The following is a 23,415-nucleotide window of genomic DNA, read 5'->3' as shown; positions in this document are numbered from 1 at the left end:
CCAAGCAGCCCCTCTGAAAGTACAGACATATAGGAAAAAGATGAGATATGGTACAGACTAGCACCAAAGTGTACATCCACCACAGATGTTACCAATACCTTCTCATATCATAACGGAAGGACCGGGCTTATATTTATGGTACGCTATTCTGTTCATGTTCAGGAAAGGACAGCATGTGAGGTCCACCTGATGACATCTGTGGCTTGAACTCTATTGTGCATGGCTCAAAATATGTTTTTTGACAAAGGAGGCACAACAGAGCCTAAATGTTAAGATGGTGTTATGTTTGAATTGGAACAAAATGCCCAACAAATTATTGTGATCATCAAACTATCTATGGAAGCAGTCTCTGAAACAAAAGTATTTACATCATATTATGTCACTTTTTTACACGTTTAGCTACACGGCTCTAAGCCTGAAGCCCCAGCGGCCACCATACCGATCTCTAGATCAGCCGCAGGTCAGTGGAATTTTCAATGGTGTCAGAGAACTGTATTGTTTTAATAACAACAATGATACAGTAAATGAATCCGCTAGGAGTGCTTTATTGTATATGTAAAGGTTATAGAAGTTGGCTATTACTGTATTTAAAGTATTAGTTAATTGTCCTTTGTTTGTTTTTCGATGAGTGCAATGGTTTGAGACTCACAGAGTCAAGGGCTAAAACCTGCCCCAAATCTAAATACTTTTTTCTTTTTAAGGCTACCTGCTTCAACTCAATGCCTTTTATCAACTCCTTCTTATCACTACCAGCTTTCCTCAATGGAAAACCTATTAACCAGAAGCTAGGCTCAAACACACACAAACACACACAGATATATGTATTTATGTATATATTATTAAATTAAATGTAAACACCATTGTTTTTAAAATTCAACGACCTGCAAAATGTAAACTCTTGTAAAGTTAAAGTAGATGATATTTAGGCAGAAGTATCCAAATATATATATATATATATATATATATATATATATATATATATATATATATATATATATATATAATAGTTCTCAGGAAATAAATAATACATATAATTGGCAAATAACAGATGATGACATTAAGAACAGAAAAATAAACTGGGTAGATGAGCAAAACCTTTTTATATAAATGCATAAAACAGACAATCAAACTCAGTTATTCATTCATATTATAGAAGTAGTTCTCAAACATTGGTCTTAAGTATCACAAGTGGTGCTCTGGAGTCTGGACCCGTTCAAAGTTTTCCTTGTGATCATACAAAGGGTGTGACAGGGTAATCTGTCTTTAAACCAAATAGGTTTGTGTACAGTACATAAAGTAGACGAGTTACTTAATTAAAATGCTAGGCTTCATGTTACATTTAGGTGGATCTTGTCTCTATGATAACTGTGTTATAATTATACATCAAAAGTGTATCATGGTCATGAGGTTTCTATTATGAAGGCATAAGAATTTCACGCCTTACCAAAACTATACTTAGTCAGTCCACATTTAGCCAAGGTATATAGATTGCATATTTGCATAATCAGTTTTTAAAGGATAGTAACTCCATAAAACCATTGCTAGAAAATTGAGAGAATCGAAAACATTGAAGCAGACGAAGTGTAATTTCATCAGAAATCTAAATATGTCTGGACTTTGTTTGTACCCTGATTTGGTAAATGAATATAGTGAGCTATGACACTGAACCAAGACAGAGTCATACTAACGTTGTCTATGAGCATATTCCACTAATAAGCTATATATTTATATACGTGGACATTTGTACCTGGTTCTCCTGGAGGTCCTGGCTGTCCTGGAAATCCTGCTTGACCTGGGTCACCAGGAAGACCACGAGATCCTGGGGAGCCTGGAAAGCCAATACCTGCGGGTCCACTGTCCCCTCGACGGCCCTTCTGGCCAGGTTGCCCTGGATAACCTTTCTCACCAGGAATCCCAGGTCCACCCTCACCCTGCATAGCAAGAGAAGACATCACAAGAAGAGATATGTTAATTAACAATGATCTCAATATAGAGCATATGATAAAAAGAAAGAACAAGTAGTACATTGTTATTACCACTGATACTTTGGATGTATATCTTACAGTAGTGAGTGAAAGCCAGAGTTCATCAGCAGTTATGAAACAAATTACAAAGGTTATAAAGGTCTATGAAGGTTATAAAGATCATAATAATTAAAAATAGGAGTTTTGGTTGAAGCTTGTACACATCTTGTTTTGAATGGCAGGGAAGCTGTATTTGGCAATGCCACTTTCTGGCCACTTTCTGCCCACTTCCCTCCTGGTCCACACCCTCTACAGGCTGTCTGAGGCTAGCTTCACCTTATCTTGCCGCGAACCCTTCACGAAAAGGTAGTGTACACCAGGCATGCATACAGGCAGTTTTATGACACTATAAGACACCATAAGTTTGGCTTTTATAAAAATACATAGATTTTTTAAATTATTTCTTACCAAGTTCTGGAAATGGGGGTCAATACAGGGGAACTGCCCCCATTCCCTTTTTAGCATAACTAAAATAGCTTGTGCTTTTCGCTTGATAATGACATTGTTTTGCAGATTTTTAGTTTGGCCGGTCTAGTATTATCGAATCAATTTCCTGACCCAATGTCCTCTCTTCGTCTAACCTACAAAGCCTGTCTGAACTAATAACCAACAATCAGCAATCTAACAATAGGGAAGAGACAACATAATTAGATGGAATAATAATGCCGACCCTGAGAAGTTAACGTACATTTAAAGTGGGTTTATAGCACATGTATATTTAATTTGTAAATATTGTTACATGATTTCATTTATTTTATAGAACAGTGAAGTACAGGACTTCAGAAAACTGACAGATCTGCTTTAAATTAGACCATTTTTATTAAAATAGAAACTTACAGGTGGTCCTGGACGTCCTGGTTGTCCTGGAAGTCCATCTCTTCCTGGTTTTCCACTCAGACCTGGGGTACCTCTAGGTCCTACAGAGCCAGGGTCTCCTCGAGCCCCTCTGCCACTTGGAAATACGGGTTCTCCTTTCTCTCCTTTAAGACCTGGGGCACCAGGTGGTCCAAGAGACCCCTATGAAACAATATTTAGCATAATATTCATATATTTTGGGCCTGTCAATAAGCAGCTGAATCATTATTTGGCTTTGTGGTGGCTCATATTTTGTTCAACATGAAAATAATATACATTGCTTATTCAAGATAATAATTAGATAATAATAAGTATGGAGTCTAAGAAGCATTATATGAATATATTGGCCAACTAAAATATATCAGAAACCTCTGAAGACCCTTACTACTATTGGTAAGTTTATTGCATTTTATTTCTCAAGCAGCAGCACATACTGGCATAAGACATACTGGCATAGAAGGAGATCCAAGCTTATCGTCTTCTCCAAGATCAATATGGAAATATAAATTTTTGTTCGTTTTAATATCATAATATTTTTTAATGCTTCCTAAATTCAAAAATGTTCTTTTGCTCTAAAGCATCTGTTCATTAGTAGCCACAAGAGTAATCATACCAAGTGCTTTTCAGAAGGCAGAAATACTAGACACAGATTGTAGAATAATCTTTATGAATGAAGCTGAGATTGTTCTCTTTGTTGGGAAAAAACTTTACATATAGCGCAAACTTTAGCCGTAGACACGTTTTCAGACATGGTAAGCTTCCTTTTTGCGGTAATGTTCATATACATAAACACAGGACTTGCATGTTTTATTCTTACTAAATCAATTATGAACACACTGTTTATAAATATATACATATAGGGTATCTTATTCAAGATTTCTTACAGATGGTCCGGGTAGCCCTCCAGGGCCTATCCTTCCTGGATCACCAGGTAGGCCATCAAGCCCAGGAAATCCATCATTCCCTTTTGGACCTGGGGGCCCAGGGAGTCCTGGGCTTCCTTTGCCTTCAAAGCCTCCTTCACAAGCACAGTCACCATCAGCACCTAGACAAAACCGCGTATTAATGAATGGGATCACTTAGATATTGGCACAGTAATTTAAGAACTAGTTTGAGTAAGATACCTTTAAATCCCTTGGGTCCAATTATACCAGGTGGTCCTCGTGCTCCTTTTCCTCCCGGTAACCCTGGTTCAGGATCCTGTAGTCCTCCTGAGGCTGTTTTAAATATTGAACAGGAAAATTAAAAAAAATACCATAATAAAACAGAAAAAAATCCAATACTATATTCTGTAAAATGTGAAGCATATTGGAATTGCTTTTATCATAAAAATCCTAGGTGTTTACCAACCATGTAATCCAACACCATTACCCATAATGCAATACACGTAAAATTACATATTTTACAAGATAACGATAAGACTCAGCGCTACTAAAATGTACAAAATATCCCTACTCTTCAACAAAATGAACATTAACAATAAAGCAGAATTACAAGGGGAAAGAGGCCCAGGCAGTCCTGGAGGGCCAGGCTCTCCCGGTGCGCCATCTTTTCCTGGAGGTCCTGGTAAGCCATATGCTGGTCTTCCTTGGTTCCCTTTTTCTCCTTTAGCTCCCCGAACACCAGGAAATCCAGGCAATCCAGGAATACCTGTGAAAAATATAAATTAAAAAACATAGTATGTTTATCAAGTTCTTTCTCAACCAGTTGAGTTTGAAAAAACAATTTGTTTTGTGGCAATAACATAACATGTTAATGAAAGCTTATCCTACCTCCTTCAAATGATGGAAACCCAGGTTGCCCCGGGAGGCCAGGAGGTCCACGGAGGCCTTCATCACCAGGCATCCCTTGAAACCCAGGAGGTCCTTGATCTCCAGGTGGACCTAAAGAAAAACCAAGCATATCATTTGAAAGAAGCCTCAGTGGCCAATAATATGAAGCATTCCTCTAATGTATATTATTTTTCAATTGTTTTTCTAATAGGACATATAATACATATACATGAAAAGTAAGGGGACTTCTTCCCAAGCATATTGTGTAAAGGCATTGATCATTCCACCTACCATAGTTCTGGAACTGTTCAAGTGACTATCCTTACCATTAACCATGATATAAATTCTACAACAAGCAGCTCAGACTCCATCCCCCATGTGTACTTGTACTGTGTCAAGATTAGTGCTCAAGGTTATGAACTAGAAGCTCAGATAACTTTTTAGTTTTTCATCTGCTTAAATTTTTCTATAACAATGTTACATTGAGTGCAGCGTATTCATTCTATGTCCTATTTTATTGTATTTTGTTGTATTTTACCAACAATATTACCAACAATATCCTTGTCTACAAAACAACATGTTCTCAACATGAACAACCATAGCATGCATTTTAGATGCAGCTGCAATGGACTGCAATTATATAACCTTCCACCCACAAATTCATTGGATAAAAACACCCCACCAAGAAAGAAAAAGATGTTTCACCTGGAATTGCAACGCCCTCATCATCTACATAAATAGGAAGACCAGGGAAACCAATGTCGCCTTGCTCTCCCTGAAAAGAAAATGCAGATTACTCTTCTGTTACTATAAAGAGCAAATTATACAGCTGGTGCTGTACCTGATGTTGTATATGGAGTGCTGTTAGGGGGTCTAAAGTATATTTGGAAAAATACAGAGACTAGGACAGCAGCACTTGAAAAAAAGGCCGTATTTAACATGGAACAAAGAAGACGGCCATGCAGATCTCAAAATAAGAAACGTGTGTGGAAAAGTCTAGTGGCGCTAAGGTATGGGGGGCTGATGGTGGGAAGCTTGGAAAGACATCAATGAAATGGATGGTTCTAGTGTTAATGTTTAGACCCCCATGTGCGTGTGTGGTAAGCTCCCCAATAATTTTGATGGGACTGCTTTCTGGTTACTGATCAGCAGTCAATCAGTGGCAAGAATAGACAAACCACAGAGGACGGCAACTGCAGCAGCTTCCGTGTTAGCTATGGGCTTTAATTTTTTTCTTCTTTTTGTTGAAGCTGATATGAGATAAGAAAACAATGTGGAGAGTTGTGCATAAAGAGAGGCCAAGGTGGTAGTTTTTGGGCATTGAGGCAACCACAATTTACAGCGTATGCCTTCCGTCGACTAAACAATTACATGCCTGAAGTTTGACGTTAAGCTTAGTGGCTGGGGAAGTTTCTGTTCCTTATCATTGTGCAGTCTAAGAGCACACAGTAGGGGATTATTACCTTCCCGCCTTTGAAGCCATCAAGTCCTATAAAACCAGGAAGCCCACGGTCCCCCTATAAAAGAAATACAGTAAAAACATTGTTTTTTTTTTTAAAATGCATTGTATGAAAAAAATAAAACTTTGTACAAAAAGAAAATACAAACATGGGAAGAAAATCCATCCCAAGGCGGTAATGCTCCCATGAGTTTTATGGTTCCTCTAACTCACATAACATCATTGTACAATGGGACACTATACACATGGAACACAAGAAGAATATCAATTTAACCTAAGATAATTGATATTGATAATGCCACCTAAGATGTCTCACTGTTGTAGAGCTGCTTACTATTTTGGTGCAATGTGCCACTTCAATTAAATGAACTAAGTTACCAGATCAGGGACGTGGAAGCCCTCATTTGTATTCTAAGCCCTAAAAACCCAGTAACAAAAAACTTGCGACATATTCATTTTACAAATATTTCTCTTTAGAGACATATAATTTGATAACAGATAAGATCCACTGGGACCATTTTTTCCTATTTTTCATGTTTAAATTCCCTCACCTGCTGGGAAAGAATGTTTTAGCACATGCTACATATCATTTGTTTTTTTTTTAAAGTACCTTTCTACCAGGAAATCCATCGGTTCCATCAGATCCCGGCAAACCCTATAAAAGAAGGACTGTTAAAGACTGTGTGTCTTGAGAAAACAACGCACTACTTTTGTGCGTAGGACATGTTTTGAGGAACACTTTTAAGGAACACTTGCTTCACTTAAAATGGTCCTGAGATCTATAACAGAAAAGGCTCAAAAGTAGTAGCTATGTAATAAAACATACTGCCATACAAAATACTGCCATACACACACTTACTTCAACAGCTAACTTAGAAATGTTTGTACAGAAACAACCATTGAGGTGGGCCATTCTCAACTGAGCTTACAATTAAGGTAGCTGGCACTTACCCTTCCACCGGGAAGTCCAAGAATTCCTTTCTCGCCTTTCTCTCCTCTGCCTCCAAAGCCCTGGATAAAACAATGTTTTATAGAAATAGTGAATAATCAAACAATGCAAAATTGTCATTTTTGCATAAATCAGCCATGTACATAGCAACCGTTTTAACACCCCCAGAAAAAAAGCTAAGTACTGAGATCTTACCGGAGGTCCAGGGAACCCAGGTGGCCCCACAGTTCCTTTTGGTCCAGGATCACCCTAGGCAGAACCAAAGAGACATATAATACATGTTGTAGACAGTGTTTGTAATGCTTGTATATATATGTATGAAGGGTGCCTTTTTATAAACATTTCAGAATCTGTTGCAATCCAGCATTGTATACAAAAAACAAAAACTGTCTGCGCTTCTTACCCTAATAAAGTTGGCAACAAATATATAAACATAATATAAATGAGAGGTTTTGGTTATATGAATTGGCCAAAGCATAATTAAGCTCACCCGCCACGTCAAGGCACACTCTCAATAGGGTGAGAACCTACTCTCACCTCCTACGTAGTGGACACACAAAGCAGTTTATACTGCGCAGACAGTTTTTGTTTTTTGTATACATTGTACAGCCAATACACTGTTTTTGCAGCATGCTTACACCTGTTTGGTAGGCCTCGTATTATACATTTGTATTATTTGAGCCTGTGACTAGCTTAGCGCACCAACATTTTTTCTTTTCCCTGCAATCCAGCATTGGACTGATCAAGTTGCTGGTGTATTCCTAGCAATGTTCATTCAGATCTTACTACAACCAAATCATCAACTTTTGGCTTCGGGAGGGTAACCTGGATAGGCTTTGCTGATATATTATTTCTGGCATGACACCAGAAAACCAGGTGATGCTTTTACTGCTTGCCAAGTATTATTCACGCTTGTATCTTATCATCTTACCGCCCTTAGATTCCAAATATATTCCAAATGTAAAGACTTGTGTCAAACATATGTATCACTAGGACAGTGTACACCAGAAGAGAACATGTGGTTAAGGGCATACAGTCATGGAAAAGATGTAAGAAGTTGTGTAGAGTTGAGCTGATATATTACTCACAAGTTGATCAAAAATACATCATATAAACATCAGCTGTTTTGCAACAGAGAAAGAGTTTGGTAAATCAGCGTATTGATGGTCAGTTAGTGTTTACTGAAAAGAAAACACTTAAAAACAGTTGCTTTCTAGCACCAGTAAACAAGCATATCTTAACCTCTAAAAAATATAGTGCAAAACATCACAAACAAGGACAAGGATCACAAACCTCCTCTCCTTTAACTCCTTTATATATATCAGTCACCGGTTCGCCAGTTATAGGTGCTTCGCCCGGAGGACCAATTGGCCCAACATCTCCCTGTTTAAAACAAAATATTACATTTAATTCCTGCAGAAGAATTGTAACGGTACTGTCATCAAACTAATCATCAGTCTAGGAAGCTGCATTGTTTTGTTTGTTGCCATGATTAATGGAATTGTGTGATAAAAATGCCCAGCGCTCTAGCCGCAGGTCCTAGTACTTGGTCATCTTGGCTTATCGGTTTTGCTAATCCAACTTTTGATGGTACTAGAAGAGGAGCGGATCAAAATGCACCCCTACTTTGTTTTCATCTTTTCTTATCTTCTCTACATTGTTCTAGTCCTTCTATTTGATTATCCTTTTCCCACCTAATGGGATGTTATAAAGCCTAGAGGTCAGCCTAATCAATTTTATTGGATAAAGCAATTCAGATGACATCATTTTTATGTTTCATGGTGCTTACCGACTGTAGTTGAATATTATCTATATTATAACACACGGCTTGTTTAATAAACCAATGTCAACTACTACAAATGCAATAACTAAAGTCATTATATAATTCGGTCAAACCTTAAATCACTTGGGCTATCTTTGCTCCAATTATTCTACATCTACAGTAGCACCTAATTTTATTCGTGGCAATATATGTATAACAAACATAATGAATTTAGTTTTTACCATTGGTGACCAAAGTAGTGACTTTACTTGTCTCAGTGGCGTTTACAGAATACTTTGTGGACCTGCAGAAAACCTTGGATACTGGTATTATAACAATAATACATTATCTACCTTTTCTCCTTTCTCTCCTTGAAAACCAACACCCATATTTCCCTGCGGAATAAAAACAAAATTAATGGTAAATATTCAAACGAAGTACACAGTTTACAAACACTGTAACTCATCATAACAAATGTTCTTACTTTTGGGCCTGGATTGCCGGCTGGACCAGATGGACCCTAAATGCAAAAAATCAAGGTTAATCAACCTCTGGATCTGGCATGGCAGGTTTTAATAGGTAGAGAAATCTTTTCTCCTAGTCAGTAGGAACATATAATTACATAGTTACATAAAAGACATGCGTCCATCAAGTTCAGCCTTTCCTATATCTGTTAATTTGTTGCTGTTGATCCAAAAGAAGGCATTTGGATAGTGAGTTTGGATATGAATCCTACAAAGCCCTTTTGTGTGTCAAAGAATTTGGATGGACCTTTGAACAGGCTGAAGAACAGTGAATATGCTGAGTGATTGCAGAATACCGGACTGAAGCCAGGTCGCCACTATATTTTTAAATATCTATAATGAGATGAGAGATCCAAAGAACCCGTTTTTGTGTCTGTTGCACCTACTGGTAGACCAGGAATTCCAGATGGCCCAGGCAATCCTTGAGGTCCAGGGGGTCCAATTGGTCCCTACAATAAAACATAATGGAATAAACATAGGATTTATAATTACAATTTCCAATGTTCAGCCTGTAACGATCTGCATGGGTGGACACCTGAGATGTGGAGAAACAAGGTTTAAATAAAAGTGACAAAAATAATACAGCACCCATGCTTGAAAAAATCATATGCTTAGGCACTAATGTCAGAGAAGGAACATATATATAATATGTGAATATAATCAAAATTGGAGAAAAACATAATAAGAAAGAATAATAATTTAATGAGAACTAGATGTTAAGGTGACTGCTCATATGACAGACAATTCAGTCAATATGTTTTTTATTTTAATATGTAATTAGCATTGTAGAGGTTTATTAAGTATACTAATAACATATGTATTATAAATTGTACAGGATTATCTCAAAGGATATTACATATCAAACCAACAGGAAGGAAACAATGGGGATACAGTTTAGGCAATTGATTTAGGCAATGTACTTCCAAATATTTATATGTATATTTCTGGCGTTAATAAGACCATTGAAGATCATTTTCACACATGGTAATGGGGAATACATACACGGACACCATTAAGTCCAGGTAATCCATCTTCACCCTTGAAGGACACAAAAATTAAAAATATTATTTTACAAAAAGATTGTTGACAAAATGCGTAGTATACAACTTAATACTAAAACTGTTGTGTATTACCATAGGTGGGCTTATGGGCTGCTAGATGTAAAGATAAAAAATCCATCATCAGGGTGTCTAGAGTAACAAGAACTTTAAAAATACTTTATACACTGGATGGATCCTCTCTGGGCAAATTTTATGAGGTTTCAATACAATTCCTTGTTAAAAGAACCAGATAATGGATTGAGTGTGCTGTCTGGAAACATGAAATCATGTGCTATAAACTGGGCCACTTAGGGCGAATGGCTTCAGCCATCCCATGGAAGAGATTTGTTGGCGCTGGCTTTACTTGCAGAAGCAGAGAACATATAAGTACTGCAGCTACTCCAAGTGCCCCCAAAAGTAAGTAATTTTCAGTCTAGCCCGAATTAATCAAAGTGAGGTTTATGAACTGTCTTTCATTTATGTTGGTTACACTGGCCAACAATTTGTGAGGTTTATAAGTAGCAACAGGAGCATAACATAAGCCTCTGCAGCCATGCAGTGCAGGTCGAACTCCAAGTCTACCTGGTGCACAAGTAGATCATTTGATGCTGGCACTTTTTAAATGTAAAAGGACGGTAAGAAATGCATGATGTTACAAAAATGACAAAAAAACAAACATATAAATAAACAAACTGAGTGCAAGGTTTTTCCTTACCCTTGGTCCTTTTATTTCACCTGTGAAAAAGGATGGTTCCCCTTTTTGACCTTTTGGACCAGAAGGACCCTAATAGGAGAGAAAAGCAAACAGAACATACTTTTCAATTCACTTATCAAATATCCTGTACCAAAAAAAAGTAAAGGGTAGCTAGCTAATTGTGTTTTCTATAAAGTAGTCTCCCTAAGTTTAAGTAAGCATTAAATAATGTATTTTTATAACGCCTTTTAAAAGTGGCCAAAGAAGCCACTGTGCAATAGGAAGAGAACAATAATGATCATACCGGTAATCCAGGACTTCCAGGGAACCCATTAGATCCAGAAAAGCCTTCATCTCCACTCGTACCATTGCAACCATCAAGTCCAGGCAAGCCTCTATGACCGGGCTGGCCAGAGTGACCCTAAAGTACAAACAAAAATAAATCTACTAAATAATGAATACTTTATTATATGCTTTATTTCATGTACTAGAGATAATGTACAATAGATATTGGTGATCTGGCTCACCAAATATCTAAGGTGACGAAGCAGGTGGTTTTGTTGCTAGCTGTTTAAATATTTAATGTATGGTTTCCATGCTACAATAATAGAGAAATATATTGAGTATGATCAACGTGTATTAATATGTATTTTGGTCTTGGCTGACTTATCAGGGAAGGACATTAGCTGGGGCAGATTGCCCTATTTTATAAAAGGTCTCCCCACTGGGCCACAACTCAATAGGTGGAGGAATAAAGATCAAAGATCTTCATTGTAACCAATCCATTTACAATATTTACATCTCAGATGGCAGCAGTATCTCAACCCCCTGCACTGCTGTTACAGCACCCAGCACAGACAATACACAGCACAAAAAAAACCAAAAACTTCTTCATGTAGGGTCTAGGGTGGTGCTGGGGATGCAGTACTGAGTCAGGCCTAGGACAGAGACAGTCAGGAGCCATGGACGTTTAAACCAGCAACCCTGCCTATGGTAGGTAGTTCACCTAACCATCGAGCCATCAGATGGCTTTTGGGTCGCTGATCTCTCTGCCTCCCCATGGACATAAGATACCTGTCTGTTTCTGCCGCACTTGTTTCTTGTTATGGCAATCAAGGGCCTATTTACCGAGGCATGCTCCTAGCTCAGTGGTAGGGCATTGTGTTGCTGGCCCTGTTTGTAATTACTTTATTGTGGCTTATCTGGATTTTGACATTGAGTCTGGTTTTCTCCTTTGTACTGCGGTTGTTTTGGATTTTATGGACTTTGACCTCTTGGTGTCAAACTTGACTTCCATTGAAACTTGATTATCCTTTGATACCATGCTATTGTTCCTCAGTCTGCTCCTGCCACTGACCCCCTTTCCATCTGCTGCTACTACAGACCCACTTGCCATTTGCTCATACTACAGACCCTACTGCCCTCTGCCTATACTACAGACCCCGTGGCTGTGAACTGTTCTCAGACTCCCTGTATTTTCCAGTTGTGTCTACAGATGGAGCCAAAGAGAAAACCTAAAGCTACAGCCTCCAGCCGACTTCAAAGTCTGATCCTGCCCCTGCAGAGCCGGGCCCCTGACAGAGACACATTTAAATAAATTACTGAGTAAGATAATGTATTGTGTCCTGGAGCGTCCTGGCTGAGGACAAGCAGTCCCTGGAGATCTCTGCGGATCCACACTAGCTGTCTCTATGACACCTCACGTCATATTCTGTTGTGAAAGTCTTGAGAGTCAGCACCACATCATGGCCACTGTTTTTTTTATACCTAGATTAACCTATTAATCCCACTTCTTAATTATATGTTCAAGGTTATTCATTCGATAAGAAGAAATCTTACTGGAATTCCATTAGCGCCTTGGAACCCTGGCACTCCCATAGGCCCCTGCAGAAAAAAGAAAATTATTTTAAAAAAGGTCAAAATACAAGTGGAATGAACATAGACATTTCTAGAAGTCTGGTTGATATTATTGAATTACAATTGTTTGTTACTTTTTTGTTGTTCTTATTTTATCTTGGAAGACATGAGTTATTTATAGAGCAAAACCTTCATAATTATTTTGCTTCTGAGCTTGCTCTTCTCGCTCAGTTTCCCATTTTCTTAATGAGAAGGGTAATCATGGGTACCATTGGTCGCCTAGTTAATATAGCTGCTTTTCTAACAAATACCGTCTTGTTTTGAATTTGTTATACGCGTCTATTGCCTATTCATTATCCATTATATTATTATCCAATCGCACATAGTTAAATATAGGATTTTTGAATTTGCCATGCCCACTTAAAATTGGTGTAACCCAAGAAGCTTTCACTCCTGTTTCAGAACACTCTGAAATCTTTAGTTATTTTGTGAAATATATGGATTAGAACATTTCCGTAGGCTGATAGTTGCCATGAAACCCAGAGGCCTCAGTTGTATAAGGTTGTATTGTTATTCCCATCTAAGTGGTACATGTCATGCGTTGGGTAGGAAATGTATAGTTAACTAAGTACCGTTAAATCAGAAAACATGTTAATTTCCTTTAATCTGGTGCAATACCCCCATAAGGAGGAAATTCATAAAATAGACTCAATGTCTACAGATGAACAGACCTGGTCTCCCTTAAATCCAGATGGTCCAGGAGACCCTGGTGATCCTCTTTCACCCTTTGCTCCAGTGACTCCGTCCGGCCCTGGAAATCCTGGGGGACCCATTGGTCCCTGAGGTCCAAGCGGCCCTGGTCGACCCTGTCAAAAACAAATTCTCGTTAAAAACAAAATATGAACACATGATGCTTTGCATAGTGTCACAAGAATTTCAGCAAAAAGGTTCTAAAACAAATATGTGTCCGGTAAATTAGCATTAGTACAATGTAAAAAATAATGCGGCAAAAGAAGAAAAAGACATTAGTTAGTCGTAACTTTAAAATAACCCTGATAACAGAGATTCTTCATTCAAGCAATGTCAATAGAAAAGAAAATAATAACATTTCTCATATCATTTGGTCATTTTTTCCAATAGAATCCTTATTTAAAATAATAATAAATAAATTGATGGAATAAGCATTTTCCCATGTTTAGCATTAACAGATCGCGTTCATAGTGACGATACATTTGCGTCATTTCAGAAGTTGTCCAGCAGAGGGCATGAAAGAGCTTAAAATGGCGGTGCACATTTGTACATTTTCAGGACAGACTGTATATGTTCCATGTATCTTTGCTTAAATTCCACTTGAAAGTACCTGCTACAAAACATTTATTTCCTAGAAAATTACATTATTTGACATTGAAGAACACAGCTTTCAAAGCAGCACACATTGCACATTTATTCAGGATGCCAAGTTACGAGTAAATAAAAATAGCCTTTTTACCCCCAAAAAAATATTTTGCTGTGTTGTCCACGGTCACAATCTGAGTAATCTCTTTATGCAATGAACGCGGCATTTAATGACATCACAAAAACATGGTGGACACTCACGCAGACCACCCAAGAAAAACATAGTTACATAGATTTATTTCTGTGAGCACCAGTATATGATATTAAACACAATATATATAAGTAGGTTTGTATGTGTATGTTCTACTGAGTAGATATTTATTTCTTGTGAAAAAAAACACACTTAAGCTCTTACATTTTGATTCTTTAGTTGTTCTGTTGCAGCTGAAATTTACTATTTATTAATTGTTATAGTAAAATTTAGAAACGTATGAGCCTACATATAAAAGTGACCGTTTCTTAGAGAAACTCTTATCTGTATAGTATAAATGTATAGTTAACCTGTAATTAAATAGTATATATAATTCTCAAAATAAAAAAGGTGCTTTGTGGGTTTTTAGATATTAAACAATATAAGATCCCATAAGGCCTCATCATTACGTGCTACATCCTGTCTTATTTGAAAGATGTCCTCAAATGGCATTACTATAAAACAACCATTATACATTTCATTATTCTGGAACTGTTCATGTCACGACTTGTGTTTGATGTCATTTTTTTTTCCTCTGTTTTAGTACAGTTTTCGTAAGTCCCAATTTCAGGCAAGGCTTGTACAAATATATTAATAATAACCCTTTTCATCTTAATGAGCTATTCCACCTCTTATCACCGCGAGGCACTTTAAATCCCCATTATTGCAATATTTATTTACAATTTTGGCTTTCTCCATCAAAAACTATAAATAAAGAAATCAAAGTCCGTATATGGCTACAGCGTTCAAGACAGAGGGCAGAGGTTGGCAACTGCTTAGTAAAAAGCTCTGGGAAGAAGCATGGAAAATGAACTAATAAAAATAACTAGCTACTCTTCTACAGGGGTTAGTTATTTTCTCCACGGGAAACAAATTATACTGTTTTGTAAGTTAAAGAACCAGCAATATTTGAGCTTTTTATTAAGAATTACATTTAAATGCAAATATACCCTAAGCATTATGGAAAGCAGGTTAAGAACAAATATGCACTGTGCTGCAAAAATGATTATTTATTCTTTAATTAATTATTTCATTACACGGTACAAAAACGCAGCAGATTACTCTGTTCTCAAAGATGGGACAAAAGCACTAGATGCTGGATACTGGAAAAGAGAATAACATTATAAAAGACCAAACTATATAAGCAAAAAAAAAATATAAAAAATATAAATAATAAACATTTATTATATTTTGCATATGGCTATATGATATAGTAGTTATGCAATTTTTTCCAAGCAGAAAAATGAAAAATAATTCTCCACTATGGTGTGGCAAATGTTATAATTTTTCTATGAAGACTTTCTTTTTTTGAAGTGCTAATTTATGTAAAGTACTCAGAGTATATTTCAACATTTAATATATTAATATATCAATGGTTAATTGAGACTTCTTTTCCATTGTGGTCAATAATTAAGTATTGTATTTTACATTAATTAAGTCTTAAACTCATGGAACAGTGCTAGAGAAAAGTAGATATATAATAGTAATGGAAGTCTTTTATACTATGCATTGGTAGAAGATGATTTAGGTAATCAAAGAAGTCATCTTCCATCTAAGGTCTACTTGCCTGATCCTCAGGACTCATCGTTGATTTGAGCCCTATAAGAATTCATAGATGAGTTCATAAAAATAGTTCAATGGGATGGTTGTTTGCCCCTTGAATCCAAAGGCCTCTAATTTTATGGGTGACCTGTTCTCAGGATGGGCTAAGACAGCGTTATCACAGCTGCTGTCCTCAGCGAGGAGGTCAGGAGGGCAAGGCAGTTTTTATCTTTCCATTTTAGAGCTTGAAAAGGCTCTGAGGCACAGAAAAGATGAATAGGGGGCCGTAAAGATTGTAAAAACCTCAGTGACTAATCAAAACTCCATCAGCTCATTTACAAGTTTCCTATCTGAAATGTATGGACCAGACGTCCTAAATCAAAAGGATATTAACTTTACAACCACACGCTTTCAAAGGGCTGCTACCAAACATTTTTCAAGATAACTTTGCCTTTTCACACTCCTAGACCTTTAACTGAGAGACGATGCACATTGCAATTACTTAAATGATGACTTTTCTGGACTGTGTTGGACTGTAAGATTATTTTCACTTTTCACGTTTTTACTGATAAATGTGGAAAAAGTTGCACCCTAAAGTTTTTTCAGTTCTTGATAAGGTTTGCTATATCTCAAGAGTAAGGTGGTCATACTTCTCAAAAGTGATTGGGGCATATATGTTTTTGTCTACTTCTTATCTCTTTGCGTGCATCTCTTTCTTGTTCCTAAAAAAAACAATACCTGGCCCCTAATTTGTTCTTCATGACCCCTGGGACAGTTTTGTCTGTAGGGAAGTCTCTCAAGATCCAAGTTCAACAAGGGAAATTGTGAGTAACACAGAGGGGACAGCATACATTACTTGATGGAACCTAGAACTGCTTATCTGCAATCAGGATTAACCTCTGTGTACAGCCATAACAAGTATGTAAACATGTAATTTAAGTTATCCATGCCTCAGAAGCAGAGATAACATCTACTCGGTGTGCTGCAGGCTGGAGAGTGCAAAGACGCGAATGCATATCACAAGATCTCCAGTCTGAGAGAAAGCACAGATTTCATGTTGCATGGTTAGCTTCATCATTTAAAAAAGTTGCTTGCTTAACTCTGAGAAATCAAGCAAAGTACAGGAATAGCAACATAAACATATACTCTAACAGACACAATAGCTGGTAACATCAATGCAGCAGTAGATATCCAGAACAGGATGAGAAACTCACTGCTCCAATTGTTGAGATGCAACAGTTGGAGTGACACAAGTTGTCATAGGTTTGTAACAAACAAATTGTAAAGAACAAGTCTCCGATATCATTCACTAAAACATTCTGTTTTTGATCATTTTAATTTTGAGTACTCATTCTGTTAGATATCGGTCATGTATATATATATGTACATATTTATATGTATAAAGTTTCCAGCTACTATAGTAATTTACGACATTAACAAAGCTGCCCTGTATCAATATCAAAACTGCTGTGTAGTGAATTGGGAAAAAAAATGTTTTATCTATCCTTCAAACTTTTTTTCAGGTAATCGAGTTAAAATCAGAAGGTATTTGACATCTTAATCAATAAAACAGAAAATACTTGGGGAAATTGTTAGCTGCATTTTCTACCCCATTTAATGGTTGAAGCTTCAAGCCAAACTGAGGGGTGGAGAATGGGAATAATAGACTAATTGCCGATTCTTTCATAGTCAGGCAGTAAATTCTTCACACTGCACTCTCTATCACCCATCATTGTGACGACCAGACAGCAAGTGAATCCAGACCAGACTTCTGTTAAGAAGATTTCAAGCCTTGCATGCAGGCACCCCTATTCTGGGAGAAAAACCCATTTCCATCTCAAAGGAGCTGAGATCAAAATGCCCTGCATAGGGTTATTGTGTCACCTGACATCACACGGTGACGCTTCAAAGTAGAACGGTTTGTCCTCCCGACTACTTTTCATTCGTGATTTCTACATTCAAACACTGCAACAAAAACATTCTTGCGTTTGATCTTTTCATATTGTGCCTTTTGCTACGATAATGATGAAACAAGATGCTTGCTGATGATGGAAACAGCCTAAGTTAACTTTGTGGCCCCGGTCTGAATGGTGACCCAAAACCTCAGTCTTTTACTTTAAATATCTGTGGTTGGGTTCTATGAGAACATATAACTGTTCCGTTTGGAGGTTCTTGGTGAGTTCCCTGTTGTGGTTGTAGAAAAGAAGCCTTCAGAGGCATCTTCAAGGCAAAAAGAGCAGCTACCCAGGGCTCACACATTCTTGCTTACAACATGTTACCTATTTGTCTAACAACAACCGTGTTTTTGTTTTATTCCTCTTTGACAAACTAAAGAAATGAGTTAGGATTGAAGATGGTAGATTGGGAAAGGGGGAGGTGAAGAGGTATAGAAATGGGGTGTGAGGGCATTGTGCTGAGATGGTGAAAGCGGGACATAGATGGATGGGGTGGTGTTTTGAGGACCTGTGGGGGGCACAAACAAAAGTTTACCGTGCTCCCTATTATGAATGAAGATCACCCTTATTGTATTATGCACCTTAAAAGCACAAACACAACATGCTTTAGTTCCCTTAACATTGTGAGATAAAGGGTCTCAACAAGAAACAAAGATGTTTGTGTGAATATAAAAGTTGTGGCTCATTATTATTATTTATTGATTTATATAGCCCCATTACATTCAGCAGCGCTCTACCGTATGCAGAACATAAAAAGTAGTGCGCCTCATAACAATCTGGACTACCAGAACAGAACGGTAAGGACGGCCCTGCGCAAAGAAGCTTACGATCTAGATGTGAATGATGTTAATTAGCAGACAGATTTCAACATAGCAAACCATAATACTAATTCTTGATTTATTAAGTTATCATATATTACAGAAATTAAAAAATCTAAGAAATTAAATATATAAATTAGTAGAGATTAGTAAATGCAAAATATTTTGGTGCACTTGCACCTGGAATCAAGAGAACGAAGGGGGCTGGAAGAGTTTCCTTCTGAAACTGAGGTGGGGATAAATCAAAATACCTTTACAAGGATGTCACATTAACTCAGTTATGTCCATCTCCGGTTGATAGAAGATTTTGGAAGCTCTAGTTGACACTGATGGAGATACATAGGCTGTCTAATTCCTTCTGTGGAAATCAATGTCACCACCAAAGCTAGATATTTCCAGAATTGAACTATTAACCTATATGATTACAGCTGGCTTTGCCATATAGAATACACAGTTAGGTTTATCGGTGCTTATCATCACTTAGATTGTGTGTTTTAGTCTGTGGATGGTATTACGTGGCAATGTTAACACTCCGCAATCATTTGTTGCTATAAACTACACTTCCAGTCTGCTTAATCTCTGATGGACAGGTCTCATTGTCTACCAAATCTCTCTCCAAACAATACAACAAAGAAGTAAATGACTATGTGGGCTGGTGAAGCTAGCCATGGCGTTTTGTGTTTCCTGCCAATGTATCCCTGGAATTCATGAGCATGCAGATCACCAAATTATACACAAGGCCAGGGATTAAGCATGGCTCTTTGTATAAGAGAATCTGAGGTCTGGAGGAAGATTTTACCTGTCATGGCCTGTGTTCATTGGGTCTTGACAAGTGACAGAAGAAGGCAGCACTGCAAAAGATCACACACACTCTGGTGTGATAGTCAGTGATCTAGACATGATAGCCTAATTCCAGCTGTCCTGGATACTGGTCTAGAAAGCTTTAAATATCAACAAATGTCTGCACTTTCTTTGCAGTAGTTTAAGACGTAATACCCACCTTAGTGTTCTGCTGCTTCGGGAGATTGACACGTTATATGGGCTGGAGTGATAAGAACCCAGGTGCTTGACTTTGAGAGTCTAACTAGGGACATTCAGGACCTACTCAGCTATTAAAACTGGAGAATACTTCTGAACACCCTTCACCAACAAAAAAGCATCTTAACAATAGGGTATAAAAAACTTTATTGGAAGGAATAATCATGCAGATCCCTCGCTCACATTCTTCTTTTCTAAGAGTGTAAAAGGTTGCTGGGCATGAGTGAATAACAATGTTCTACAATCCAAAAGGACCCAATAACTTGAGCACGAATAACAGAAAGAACCAAACCAAATGGGTTCATAGATACAGAGCAATCTTAAACTCTGGGACTCTACATGCTCAAGAACTTCAAGATCTGATGTCGTCATCAGCAGGGATAAAGTAAGACTGCTCAGGGCTGCTGAAGGTCAGATGTAAAGCATGGCTCGCATCGGACGGGTTAAAGTCACAGACTCAGCTGTTGATCTGGGGCTCTTGAATCTTGGTGGTCAGAGTGTTAACTTAGTGTTTACTTTGTTATAAGTAAAAAATCTGCAACGTAGGAGAACAGCCACCAGCTGCAAAACATCAGTCATTGCAAGAGGTGACACTGAGACACTCTTTTAAGGCATTTCCTATCTTCTAGAAAAAAAAAGACTACTTCAGTATGAGTAAGTACACTTCAGACACTACTAAAACAAAATGGAAATACAGATAGGCGCCAATGTCAGGCATGGCTAAAGAAATGAAAACCCTCGTGGAGCATTAAGGGGGAACGCTATAATATTCAGAATACAATCAATACACATTGTGTAGCATTTACATTCACAATGGATATACGAGAATAGGATATTTTAATTAATGGGGTTTATGAAAAAAATTATCTTAAAAGTGGTCCTATCACTGTAGCAAAGAATGAAGCGCCAGCTGGATGGACCATTGAATTGATTGTTATAATGATATGGTTTGGACCAGAAACACTTTTTTTCCATGGAAATTGCGGCATACAATTTCCTTATAAATGCTTTACCTTACACATCTTACATTCCGCCGAGGTGCTAAAAAGTAACATTTAAAGCTTATTAGGAGCTGGGCTGGTCAACTAAAAGTCCCAGCCCCAGGCACTGAACATTAGAGCATATAATGGAAAAACTGTTCTCTGCCCCCACTCTTTCCAATGGATGGTAGAGATATGCTGAGTATTTTAATTATTTTGCTAGAAATACAGCCCATGCCTACAGCATTTAACATCTGTAAGCACCAAATATCACCTTATAATTGTCAGGTCACCTACTTGGCTATCTATGTTCATTACAAGATTTGAGAGATCTCAGCATGATACATAAAATGTATTTGCTAGGAATAATTTCCTTTGATAAAAGTACACTTATTCATAATATTATTTAATACTCATCAGAATATACAAAGAATGCAACATTATCAGTTCAGTGTATAAGGAAGATACATGTTATACTGAGTAAAAAAACATTTCTTTTCAATAAAAACAAGAAATATATGAAGTTTATGTCATCATCTTATCCAATACTTCAATTATCTTCAAGTTAAGGCTGAAAATCTATCTTGAGCAAAATACGCAGAGGAATGCGAATTAGTAACAATAAATGTGGATTGTCGAACCTGGGTTAAGAATATTGGAGACAAGGGAGGGTTTCTACCCAGCGTATTACCTTTATATTGCTATGCTACCTTTAGACTGTAAGCTCTGGAGAACAAAGCTTTCCACGCCATCTTTTAATGTCTCACAGTTTTATGCAACTTCCCCATTGTGCAGAACACTGGAGTCTGTTATATGCTAAGGGATAGTAGTAATTCTGAACAACAATTAATAACCTTGAGGTATATATATATATATATATATATATATATATATATATATATATATATATATATATATACACACACATATTTCAGTATTTAAGTGTCATAAAACCCACTTCACACACATCCAGCTGCAGTACTTCCCAAGACATACATATTGCTCATTAAGAGCCAAGGTACTATATAAATATTTAAAGGAAGAATATACATTATAAACTAAATACATTTGTACAGTCATTTAGTGCACACTCACTGATTCATAGGAGCCCTTAGACGTAGGGAAATGTTTTCTTGCTATAAACAATTCTGATAAACATTACATTAATGTGAAAAATGAGGGCTAGTAGCTAGGTGGTCTTTAGTAACAAATGGGGCCACTATTTTCCCAAGTATCTGACACAGGGATGCGCTTACATCATTCACACGGTGAATAGCTTAACTTGTCTACGGTGTCTATATAAAAGTTCCCTTTATTATGTCTACCTGAGTCATACTAATCCTGGATCTGCTCGGTGTGGATATTTAACTTACTGTATACTAAGTAACACGCTCAGCATTTGCAGATTACATCTGACATGACTTAGACCGTGTACTTAGACCAATACTGCAGTAAGACAACCCTGGGCTAAACTAACATATGACTCATTTAAAGTGGCCGTCCATCCAGAGCTAGAAGGGTCTACAAATCATTTTAACCACATCAATGTTATGCGTACACGAGGAATGGCCACACATACCATTTATGATATGACATGGCAACATCTGTCCTAGCTGTAGTAAGTCATGCAAGGCTATGCAACATATGATGTAAAGCTAGTAAGTTTTACTTTACTGAGAGGGTGAAGCACAACTGGTGATCAGGAAAGGAACAGGCATGAGGCTAAGGTAAGACTATGGATTGATTAAGGTCTGAGTCTTTACATCAGGAAAGACTAGATGGGCTGCATGGGTCTTACTGTATCTGCCCTCAAATTCTGTGCTTCTACTATGTTTCTATATGGCACCATAGTTGTTGTGGACGGTAAGTAACATGTTGGGTAACCAGGCAAGTCTTCTGCTGTAAATCACAGCACCCAATGTTCTGGATAGTTAGCTAAGCATTTATGGGCTGCTCATTTTAGATAGAAAGCTCGATAGTAAAAGTTTGGCCAAGAAACCATTGTTGCTACCTAGTAAAATGAAACAATGCTCAGGGTATTCCTAGTATAGAAATATTATCGATATCAAGAATAATGTAGAAAATACTGACTTGATCGCATGCCTATCAACAGAACATGTTCAAGGATACCTCGACAGATTATATGTACATTTTAGCTAACAATTATTTTTCTTTAATTAAAACTATAATGTGTTCTCCTAGATACCATATAGGGATTTCTGCAATAAAGATTACAGATTGTCTGTTGGATTTCTCCCAGAAATTGTAAATGAATATAAAAATGGAGAGAGGGGACTATAAGAGCAGCCCATCTGCCATTGTTTGTATAAGAAAATGCTAATACTTGTATGGATGCTAATCCTATTTTACACAGATGGATATGTATAGTTACACAGAGTACTTACTTTTTTGTATGGTCCTGAATATATACAAGTTACTTAAATATTTGTTTCAGTCACTGTCATCTATATCATAATTTGGTATTTAAGGAAGTTTTAAAATCTGGCGTGGGATAATATGCAACGTTACAACAAGACATATTTAACTGTGCTTATGGACAT

The 23,415-nt window shown here is 37.2% G+C and overlaps 1 protein-coding gene across 3 annotated transcripts in view; it reads right to left on the bottom strand.

The window, feature by feature from the left end:
• COL4A6 (collagen type IV alpha 6 chain) overlaps positions 1 to 23,415 on the bottom strand; it is an 88,466-nt gene that overhangs the window by 16,381 nt on the left and 48,670 nt on the right. For all 3 annotated transcript variants that reach the window (XM_053474004.1, XM_053474007.1, XM_053474006.1), the window contains 20 exons: positions 13,668 to 13,802; positions 12,919 to 12,963; positions 11,384 to 11,500; positions 11,101 to 11,169; positions 10,348 to 10,383; positions 9,732 to 9,794; positions 9,306 to 9,341; positions 9,175 to 9,216; positions 8,353 to 8,442; positions 7,255 to 7,308; positions 7,062 to 7,121; positions 6,721 to 6,765; positions 6,115 to 6,168; positions 5,357 to 5,426; positions 4,652 to 4,762; positions 4,374 to 4,529; positions 4,004 to 4,096; positions 3,764 to 3,924; positions 2,862 to 3,041; positions 1,748 to 1,931 (listed from right to left, as the gene is read on the bottom strand). In XM_053474004.1, coding sequence (XP_053329979.1) covers positions 1,748 to 1,931; positions 2,862 to 3,041; positions 3,764 to 3,924; positions 4,004 to 4,096; positions 4,374 to 4,529; positions 4,652 to 4,762; positions 5,357 to 5,426; positions 6,115 to 6,168; positions 6,721 to 6,765; positions 7,062 to 7,121; positions 7,255 to 7,308; positions 8,353 to 8,442; positions 9,175 to 9,216; positions 9,306 to 9,341; positions 9,732 to 9,794; positions 10,348 to 10,383; positions 11,101 to 11,169; positions 11,384 to 11,500; positions 12,919 to 12,963; positions 13,668 to 13,802 — 1,801 coding nt within the window. The remainder of the gene's footprint in view (positions 1 to 1,747; positions 1,932 to 2,861; positions 3,042 to 3,763; positions 3,925 to 4,003; positions 4,097 to 4,373; positions 4,530 to 4,651; positions 4,763 to 5,356; positions 5,427 to 6,114; positions 6,169 to 6,720; positions 6,766 to 7,061; positions 7,122 to 7,254; positions 7,309 to 8,352; positions 8,443 to 9,174; positions 9,217 to 9,305; positions 9,342 to 9,731; positions 9,795 to 10,347; positions 10,384 to 11,100; positions 11,170 to 11,383; positions 11,501 to 12,918; positions 12,964 to 13,667; positions 13,803 to 23,415) is intronic.

This window comes from Spea bombifrons, chromosome 8 (assembly GCF_027358695.1).
Source record: "Spea bombifrons isolate aSpeBom1 chromosome 8, aSpeBom1.2.pri, whole genome shotgun sequence".
Classification (NCBI taxonomy): domain Eukaryota; kingdom Metazoa; phylum Chordata; class Amphibia; order Anura; family Pelobatidae; genus Spea; species Spea bombifrons.
This window is presented reverse-complemented; position numbering and strand designations above follow the sequence as displayed.